Below are 9,506 nucleotides of genomic sequence, written 5' to 3'. Positions count from 1 at the left end.
TCTTTACGGTCAATTTTATTCTATTAAATACATCATTGGTGAATAAAAGTATAGAGCTGCACAACGGTGATGTAAAAACCCAGAAGACTAATTCACCAGTGGTTCCCTCAAGACTTCCCTATTTTAAGTTTGAGTGAAATAAATTCTGTGGTAAATATTTGGATGTTTTGTTCCACAACATAACACAACCCCCATATCAAAAACTCAAATTTAGAAGCCAATATGCCCATTTTAAAATGTATGTTTCTAATAAGTTACTAGATAAGACCGTTAAGAGGGCAAGTGTGGGATTTACATTGTAGAATCAAACATCCAAGTAAGATCAACTTAGGTTTACCACAAACCATATTTTACTTTAAACTTAAAGCTGCAGTCCGGCACTTTTTTGGGTTTAAAAATATCAAAAAAGACATTTTTGAAAAAAAACGTAACCAGCCAGTGTTCAAAACGATCTGCTTGCCTTACCTCGATTCAAAACGGTAAGCTTGTAATAATGATTTTAATTCCAGTGGTACTGGTGGATTTCCGCGGGAATTTCGAGCATGTCTTTGCGTCATTACGTCACTTCTGTACACAGAGAGAAGGAGTCCCCGGCTAGCGTGTGTGGATGATGGAGGTGGAGTGGAGGTTTAGCTTAGCACTTGGTATGATCCCGAAAGTTTAAAGCGACAATCACCAGGGACAACTGGAGATTCACCAGTTGTAAAACCCAAAAGACTTCGGACTTCAGATTGGCTACAGAAAAAATATATTTTTCACGTTTTGACGTGATATAAGCAATCGTTAGATTTAATCAGCATGATATAGCTACTGCAATGCTTCCCCCCACCCACCGAATTTGGTCAGAACAAAAGTGAATGTTACTTACTTGTTCAGATGACATTTTCCGATGAAAATTCTAATGTTGACACTTTCAAAAAGTATACTCTGAGATTGCTGATGACAGTAACGTTACAGTATCCACAGCGACGCGGCAGCCTCAATACATTGTGTTCATCCGCGCTGTTTCATGCCGATTTACTACCCACGCACAGTTAATAATTCCGCGAATAACTGCAATTGCAGATTTCTAACAGAGATGGCGACAAAGAGGAAAAACGACGGACTGCAGCTTTAAACAAATATGGTGGGTTGAGTTGTTTATCTGAAGTAATGAGTGAAATATTAAAAGTTGATAGAAAACTCATTGATTCAAACAAAACATTAATTTCCAAAGCACACTTATATTTTAAATAAACTTGTAATTATAAACTTGTATTCATCAACTTGTATTCATCATTAACAATATCTAACAATCAATTTCTCTAAAAAGATCTTTATTTTGGAATACAAATTTATTTCAAATATTCTCTTACAAATTAAAAGATTAATGTCCAAAAGCTTTTATACAGGAACAGTCAAAAGGTAAACAGACAAGTTCTAAAACATTAAAACATGTACAAAAGAGCATTCACATGATACAGACAGCTAGCACGGTCACAAACTCCCCAACCCAGAAAAACAAATGATAGTTCGAGAGTAAACAGATCCAGAGGAGGAATTCAGTGTAGAACCCAGAAAACTGTACAAGTTGCACTGCTGGAATATTTAAGAGCCCTCAGACTCAATTGAGGGAGACCAGAATCGATGGGGACCTCATAGCTATACAATTTGTGATGTCAGTGGGTTAGCGAGCTGAAGTAGCGGCTGCCGCTGTGCTTTTGCAGGCCATAAGCTTCTCCACCATGTTGCGAGCGTAGCGCATACGGCTGGCCAACTCTTTACAGCAGCCGAACTCCTCGATTAAGCTCATCTTATAGGTGCAGAACTCTCGCTTCTCGTTGATGTACGTCACTGCTCCCATCAGGGGACACAAAATAAGCTTAGTGTGGTCCTGGAGGGCACAAAAAGAAAACAGTTCAGTGTCAATTTAGCTCCTCCTGTATTTTGTTCGATATGTCACAAGTACCCAGAATCAAGTCAAAAACAAAATTTACTGTGCATCACAGAATGTCAGAATTTAAATTTTGGATGGACTGTAAATTCATTGTATGCGCTCATCTAAACATCCCTTAAAAAGGTGCTCCATGGAAAGAGAACATCGCAGAAATGCAAAAGAACCAGCACACCACTATTCTTTAAAGTTTAATAAACAGCAACTGGTTTTAGTTAGGCCACATGTGATCAAAACTTGTTGCAATTTTCAGGCAAGTCTGCCGAATTGTGCATTTTTCTTCGTCTGGCAGACTTTTGCTGACAAGCGTTAATTTCTCTATAGGGAACACTGAGAACGAGTAAACATTGTTCATTTACATACATAGAAATACAAAGCGTTTTGAAAATTGCAAAAATTACACTTTAATCAAATCGAGATATGGAGGTGAGACTAACAAACCGCAAAGAGTTTAATTAAATGAGGTCTGCTTGCTGTTTAATGTCTTTTTGATTACCACCATTTTTGACAAATTTGAATTAAATTAAAACCAGAAAAATTTCTGGAAAAAAAAAACTTTTCATATGGCCCTATTTTGTTTTTAAAAAATTAGTTACTAAAGTTTTATGAAATAAATTGATTAGACATGCTTCAATTATTTTATTAAATCATTCAATTGGAATCTAGAAAAAAAATTACTGAAAGCACAGAATTTGGGGACATTAAAACATTGAACTTTTTTGTTAACTGTCAACAACTTAAATTAGACATTCTTTTTGATTATAACATTTAACCATTAATGCCAGGGACACACTTGACTAGCTGAAACATTCTAAGACTGAACACCGTTTCCAACGACTAAAGCAGATTTTAACGCAACTGTCTCCGACTAAAAAAAAAAAACTAAAAAAAAGTTTCATAGGGCGCTAACAAGGCATTTTCTCACCTGGAAGAAGTTGATTTGCACAGTTCCGTTGCTCAGGTGCAGCACGATAGCACTTTTGGTGCGGAACCAGTGACGAAGGTAAGGCAACCGGGTCAGTTCATCCCCATCGCGAGGTGTTATGTTCGCCCCGGCCTTCAGCAAGTGCTCGCTCATGTAATTTCTGAAGTACTTGAGGAGTGTAATCTATAAGAGGGGGGGGGGAATGGGGTCAGCAAACATTGATAACCAAAAACCATTGTGAAACTCATTCATTGAACTACATAATTTCCACTGCAGACCGACCTTTTTGGAGAGTGCCGAGGGGTAGGAGCGAACGCTGAGGTAGGATTCTGCAGTGTTGCGGTCGATGTACTGCAGACTGTCACCATCAGCGTACATGATCAAACGGGTGGAATCATTGAAGAGAACGCCTACGCTATTGTCACACAGCTGGTAACCTGTGAAGGGGGAAAATACAGTATCATAAGGGCAATATTTTTAGATAACATGGATACTGATTAACATGCTTTCATCTAAATTTGCGATACTCTCAATTTTTCACAAGTTTGATATCACAAACATGCGAGGGATAATCCACGGCTAAGGTGGTTGCCTCTGCGGAGTGTATTCGAATCGTTTAATGCACAGATAGCCGTGTATTATCCCGCTGATACCATGGTCATTTGCCAGCATTTTATATAATAAATAACTTGCACCTCAGAGTGCACAGATGAAATGCAATAAAAGTCATGCTATGAATCTAAGCAGCGCTAATGAAACAATACTTTCGGTCAATGATTCTGCCCACCAGATCCATTTCACACAAAACCCCAAATTACCAATTATTATGTTTTTTGTTTTTTTTGCAGTTTCTGCCATAAATTTTTACCTGCTAACATTTCAGTGAATCACGAACAAATTCAATTTGGCTTCTGACTACAGCATATCATGTCAGCATAGTGTCTTACCAAGACCATATTTGTCAGAGTAGTCAACCCATTTACTAATCCAGAAAACAGGATTACAAGCGGGGTCCTCAGCTTCCTCTGTAAAGGGAGAGAGAAAAAAACATTTGTCAATAGTTTGATAATGTATAACTTTTAAACTTACAAAAAAACACCAACTGAATACATTTTGTTTGCCATTATGTATAAATGCATGAAGTATACTTTGATTTCTGCTATCATACAAGTGCCTACTCTTTCCATTAAAATATAGCAACAACTCTTCACTTGCAAGATGCAGAGAATTCAGGTTGTTACCTTGTCTAATATAGTCTCTCTCAGAAGGCCTGGCAGTGTTGACACTGGCCAGCTGCTGCAGCATGTCACTTAGGTTGGAGTCAGGTTGTTCAGCTCCATCCCTTCGCAAAATATAAATTTTGTGTTGTAAGCCCATTGAATACAAATGTAAGCCCAAAACCTGAATTTATAACAGACTAGAACAAGCCAGTTCACAACTCTTAATAATCATGGTTTTGATAGTGTTGGCCAAATGGGTGTTCAAAACTAGATTTAAAGGGATAGTTCACCCAAAAATTTAAATTCTGTCATTACTCACCCTCATGTCGTTCAACACCTGTAAGACTTGTTCACCTTCGGAACACAAAAGATCTTTGATGAAATCTGAGAGCTTTCTGTCCCTCCATTGACAGCTATGCAACTACCACTTTTGACGCTTTAAAAAGTTAATATAGAGATCGTAAAAATAATCCATATTAATTGAGCGGTTTAATTTTCTGAACAGACACGATCACTTTATTTGACGAAGAGATTTATTTTAAGCTTTTATTCACATATAAACATTCATCAACATCCATCAGTTGTGGTAAACGGAAGCTTAAGCATGTTCACATGACGTACGAGAACCATTGAGGTTCATTCTCGTGTTATGCAGGTGCAGCACGTTTGAGCTTCCTCAAGAGGTTTGTTCTCACGCGTCAAGGAGGTTCAGTTGAGCTTCTGTTTGCAGTACAATGTGTATTTGTAAATAAAAGCCTAAATTTAATCTGTTCATATAAAGTGAGTGTCTCTTCAGAAAATTTGGACTAACCCACTCAATTTATATGGATTAGTTTTACAATGTCTTTATAAACTTTTTGAAGTAGGCCATCAATGGAGGGACAGAAAGATTTTCAGCTCTCAGATTTAATCAAAAAGATCCTAATTTGTGTTCCGAAGATGAACGAAAGTCTTACAGGTTTGGAAAGTAATTTGACCATTTTCATGTGAACTAACCCTTTAAATTGTCAATAGTTCTCCAATATCTACACAAAACTGACCTTTGCTGAAGATCTTCCCTTTGCGCTTGCTCCATTTTCCCCATTTTCTCAATAGGACTGTCTGTTCCTGTAAACACAGAAGAACAGTTACAGGTAACTTACAGGCATCCATTTTACTTTATTTCAAAGTGACAGGACAATCAACGAAGGGGGAAAACCAACACACAAAGCAGGTGTGCCAAAATACAATTTGCATTTTAAGCATGGATTTGCCTATACACATACCTTTATTAAGTGATGATAGGGGTTTACGAAGGAGGGCAGGATCCAGACTGGAGGGGGCGATGGAGAATCTGGGAGGAACAGTGAGACAGGAAGTGGGCAGTCGCACAGGCGCGTAACCGGAGGTGAAAAACTCATCGGCCAGCAGCTCGGTCACAGAAGGTCTGAGTGTAGGGTCAGCGTGCAGCATCCGACGAATCAGAGCAGCAGCAACTGGGTTAATGTGCTAAACAAGACAAAAAAAAAAGGCATAATGCAATAAGCCACCAATCTGTTTCTCACAGACCAGATTCACTTTTTACTTAAGTTGGATTCAAAATTTCACGACAGGATCAATGGATCATAGGGGCAGAAAAAAAATCTAGGTTGGGCATTTTGTTGATTGGATTGTGATATAAAAAGGCAAACTCCTGATGCAAAGATACTTACTCTAGGAACAGTGTACTCATTCTTCTTGATTCTGATGTAGGTCTCCTTCAGACAGGATGTCTCAAATGGCGGCTTTCCAACCAGCAACGTGTATCTGATGGACATAACTCAGTTATTAAAAATGAATCATTGTGCAAGGATAAGCCAATAAGTTATATTTCATAGTTATAAATCAAAGTGGGGCTTACAGAATGCATCCCAATGACCATACATCCACTTCAAAGCTGTGGCCTTTCTTGCAGAGCACCTCTGGGGCGATGTAGTTTGGAGTGCCACACAGGGTCTTCTTTCTCTCACCATCAAACTCAATCTTAGTGGCCAAACCAAAGTCACCTAAAGAGTGAGAATTAAAATTAGTCTTGATTTAAAAAAAAGGTCAAGAGGAAAAAAAAGTGGCAAACAACCACCATTGCTTGCTTACCTATCTTCACATCCATGTCATCATTGAGAAACAGATTCCCTAGTTTGAGATCACGGTGAATAACCCGGTTGTTGTGCAAGTACTGACAACCCTGAATAGTGTGGCGCATGAAGTATCTAGCCTCAGGCTCCGTCACTGCCTTCCTACGCTTGTGCAATTCAAGTAGAGACTAGGGGGAAAAAATAAATTAAAATCAAAAACTAGAGCAGGCGGACAGTTCAAACAAACTATTCACACACAAATCAGAAATCATAAGTTACCAAATTGGAATCAAATTAGAATTCCCCAATAACCTATTGGACATTTTTTTGTGTTTCATAATTTCTTTAACTGCTAGTATTTGAGGACTATTTGAACTTACATATTCTACACATGTCATGTATAAAACTGATGAACGCGGAAAAAAAAATGCTGACGGAGTTCGTTATAAACAACAATCTCTCCGAGAAACACAAAATCAACTGACGTCACATCCTCCAGTTTAAAATCCACTAGCGGCATAACGTTACGCGAGTAGAACTTGTTTTAGTTTATATACCATAACCGTACATTAAGATGAATAAACATTTACACATTTGTAAACATAATACCTGTTAATCTCAATAGGATTTCATTCGTTTAATGCATTTAACCTCAAGCGTTGTAACGTTAACATACTATCAGCCAGTGACAGGAATACTGACCGTTGACGGTCTGTTTTCAAATTGGTTTCCCTGTTCTTACCCTTCTCCGACAGATTTCCAACACCACGTACACGAAGTCATCGTCCTCAAAAAAACCGTGAAATCCCACTACGTGCGGATTGTCGAGACTTTTGTGAATGGCGATTTCTGAGCTCATTTTCTCTTTTTGGTGCGGCTTCAGCAGCATCGACTTCGGCACCACTTTCCCTGCAAAAACCTCCTTTGTGTCCATTTCTGTGATTTCGTAGCATTTCGCAAATCCCCCCTTTCCCAAAAAGCGACCTCGCATGTATCTCTTCATGGTTCTGGGATCCACTAGAATATCAGGAATCTCTTTCAGAGGAGCAGATTTGGGATCGACATGAGTCGATGGCTTCGCCGTCTTTGCAATTCCAGCACTCATCGTTGCACACTTTACAATATGGTTTAAGTAAAATAAGGCACACTAAGGTCTTCAAAAATAAATAACCGAGGCGAAGATTATTGCTCTTTTATCCCGAAAAAGCACGCAATTCGCCAATCATCCACATCCGTTGCGAAGCACCGAAAACTACATTCAAATAATAACTTGAACAAGTAGAAATCCCACAGTAAACAGTGTATTTAATCTAAAACCCCTATATTCACTACCCTAAAGAACGCATCTGTCGGATTTCGCTAAAAGGTCTAAAATGAAACGAGCATGAAGGAAGTGCGTCGGCCCGCTGCTCGGATGGGAATGCAGTGAGTCCCTGCTACTTTTTGAATTGTGCTCGATTCGTTATCTCCGCCTCTGATTGGCTGCTGGGATTTAAATTCTGACCAAACACAGCGAAGCATCATGTGACTCCGCGTGCACGCTCTGAAAAAACTTTATTTGTGTTCTCTGGATTTGAAAGGGATAGTTCACCCTAAAATGAAAATTCTGGCATTATTTACTCAGTTACTTCAAACCTGTATGAATTTCTTTCTTTTGCTGAACACAAAAGAAGATATTTTGAAGAATGTTGGTAAACAAACAGTTGATTGACTTCCTTAGTATGGAAAAAATAATAATAATACGGAAGTCAATGGGGCCTATCAACTGTTTGGTTACCAACATTCTTCAAAATATCTTCTTTTGTTTTCAGCAGATCAAAGAAATTCATACAGGTTTAGAAAAAAAATGTTTTTTTTTGGGGGGGGGGGTGAACTAACCCTTTAACTTTGGAAAACATGTATTGGACAATGTAAACAGTATTGGGTTTTATGATTTATAATATAAATTATACATTTTATCAGGTCTCTGTTTTAAATGCTCTATTATATAAACTACTATTGTGTAATAATTAAATAAATTATTAATTAAATGTAAATGTATATACATTTTAAAAGTAAATAATTGAATTGCGGACAGGACTACTGTATATTATTTGCTCATTATATAGATGCTAATCCTTTGGTTTTGTGCATTATTCCGTTTGTTTAATCGTGCCACGTGCACTTTGGGGTTTTTGTTTATACACATTCATTCATGTGTATCTAATCACGAAAAGTAAATTTACTATCTTGCTCCAGTCTTTCTTCTAGCCAGTTATCCCACGTGTTTTTAAGGCTTTGTTTACCTTTGTGCATGTTTGTGTGTGAGAATGGTCAAATAAGGGCACATTTTTGATTGTGGAGGGGAAAAAATAGTGTCACCTATCATTGCACACGTTTTTATGTTTGTACAAGTGTGTGTGTATATAGGTTTGAAAGAAGAGAAAGAGAGATTAAAAGAAAAGGTGCCCTTGTGACAAAACCAAAACAATGTTGCAAGGTCAGTGAGCAGTAACAAACAATATGTATTACAATATCTTACATTATTGGATGTGTTTTAGTTTTTTAGTTAGATTCAGTATCATGATCTTCAATTGTTTCTGACTTTAAAATAATATCTTTGTTCATAGCATTCATGAATGCATGAGAAAACATTTTTTATTATATGCAAACTTTTTTTTCTTCCATATAGCTAATTGACCCATAAAAAGAAGACGTGACATTAGGTTAGCTAGGTGCTTTTCTTTGTGAATAATGTGAAGTGTTTCCTAATAAGGTTGTTTACTTTTTTTCATGAAAGCTTTTCCATTGTGGCACTCACGACTTTCTACGGTCTAGATCATTCACAAATGCACACCTACTTTTAAAACAGCATAAGTGTCTCTCTAATAGGTTGTCATGGCAGTTAGATAATTTTAGCATATATAAAGAGGTGGGTTGCCTGATTGCAGTGAGAAAGGAAGTACTCAATTTTTGCATAAAACATGTAAGCCTCCTTGAAAGCTGAATAAATTATAAATAGGCTAAATTAGACAGTTCAGAAATACTGCCACCTACACATAGTCATCTATCTTTGGTCAGCAACTGCTGGTATCAACGTTCAAATTATTCTTAATTTTGTCTTTACCAATATTAATGCGTATTTGGCAGACCAAGTTTTTCGCATTTGTGTTTCAATTGTACTATTCGATTGTGTTGTGCTATTATGGCTGTGAACCGTTGACTAACAAATAATTTAGCTTAATAGACTTGAGAGTTTGCTTGGTATTTCTGGTGCTTAATATTATACTGCTTAATATATACTGGTAATATTTACAGATCTTTCCAAGTTTGTTGTCTCGGGAGACAATTAATCT

General features: G+C 37.5%; 1 protein-coding gene across 1 annotated transcript; it reads right to left on the bottom strand.

The window, feature by feature from the left end:
- On the bottom strand, positions 1-7,641 carry plk1 (polo-like kinase 1). The gene is made up of 12 exons (XM_079615306.1): positions 6,914-7,641; positions 6,191-6,359; positions 5,958-6,102; positions 5,770-5,863; positions 5,344-5,566; positions 5,119-5,185; positions 4,100-4,200; positions 3,806-3,883; positions 3,141-3,295; positions 2,859-3,041; positions 1,120-1,873; positions 1-367 (listed from the first exon to the last, which is right to left on the bottom strand). Exons 1-11 carry the CDS (start codon positions 7,274-7,276, stop codon positions 1,667-1,669), a joined length of 1,785 nt encoding a protein of 594 aa, XP_079471432.1. The 5' UTR covers positions 7,277-7,641; the 3' UTR covers positions 1-367; positions 1,120-1,666.
- Positions 7,642-9,506: the final 1,865 nt, after the last annotated feature.

The sequence above is a fragment of the Phoxinus phoxinus genome (assembly GCF_949152265.1).
Source record: "Phoxinus phoxinus genome assembly, chromosome: 6".
Taxonomy (NCBI): Eukaryota; Metazoa; Chordata; class Actinopteri; order Cypriniformes; family Leuciscidae; genus Phoxinus; species Phoxinus phoxinus.
Note: the sequence above shows the minus strand (reverse complement) of the source record. Positions and strands in the feature narration are given on the sequence as shown.

Coding starts and splice junctions, on each gene's coding strand:
- plk1 (XM_079615306.1), bottom strand. CDS start 7,276: ATGAGTGCTGGAATTGCAAAGACGGCGAAGCCATCGACTCATGTCGAT. Junction 6,360..6,913: donor TGGAAATCTGTCGGAGAAGG/GTAAGAACAGGG, acceptor TTTTCCCCCTAG/TCTCTACTTGAATTGCACAA. Junction 5,186..5,343: donor CCTATCATCACTTAATAAAG/GTATGTGTATAG, acceptor CTGTGTTTACAG/GAACAGACAGTCCTATTGAG.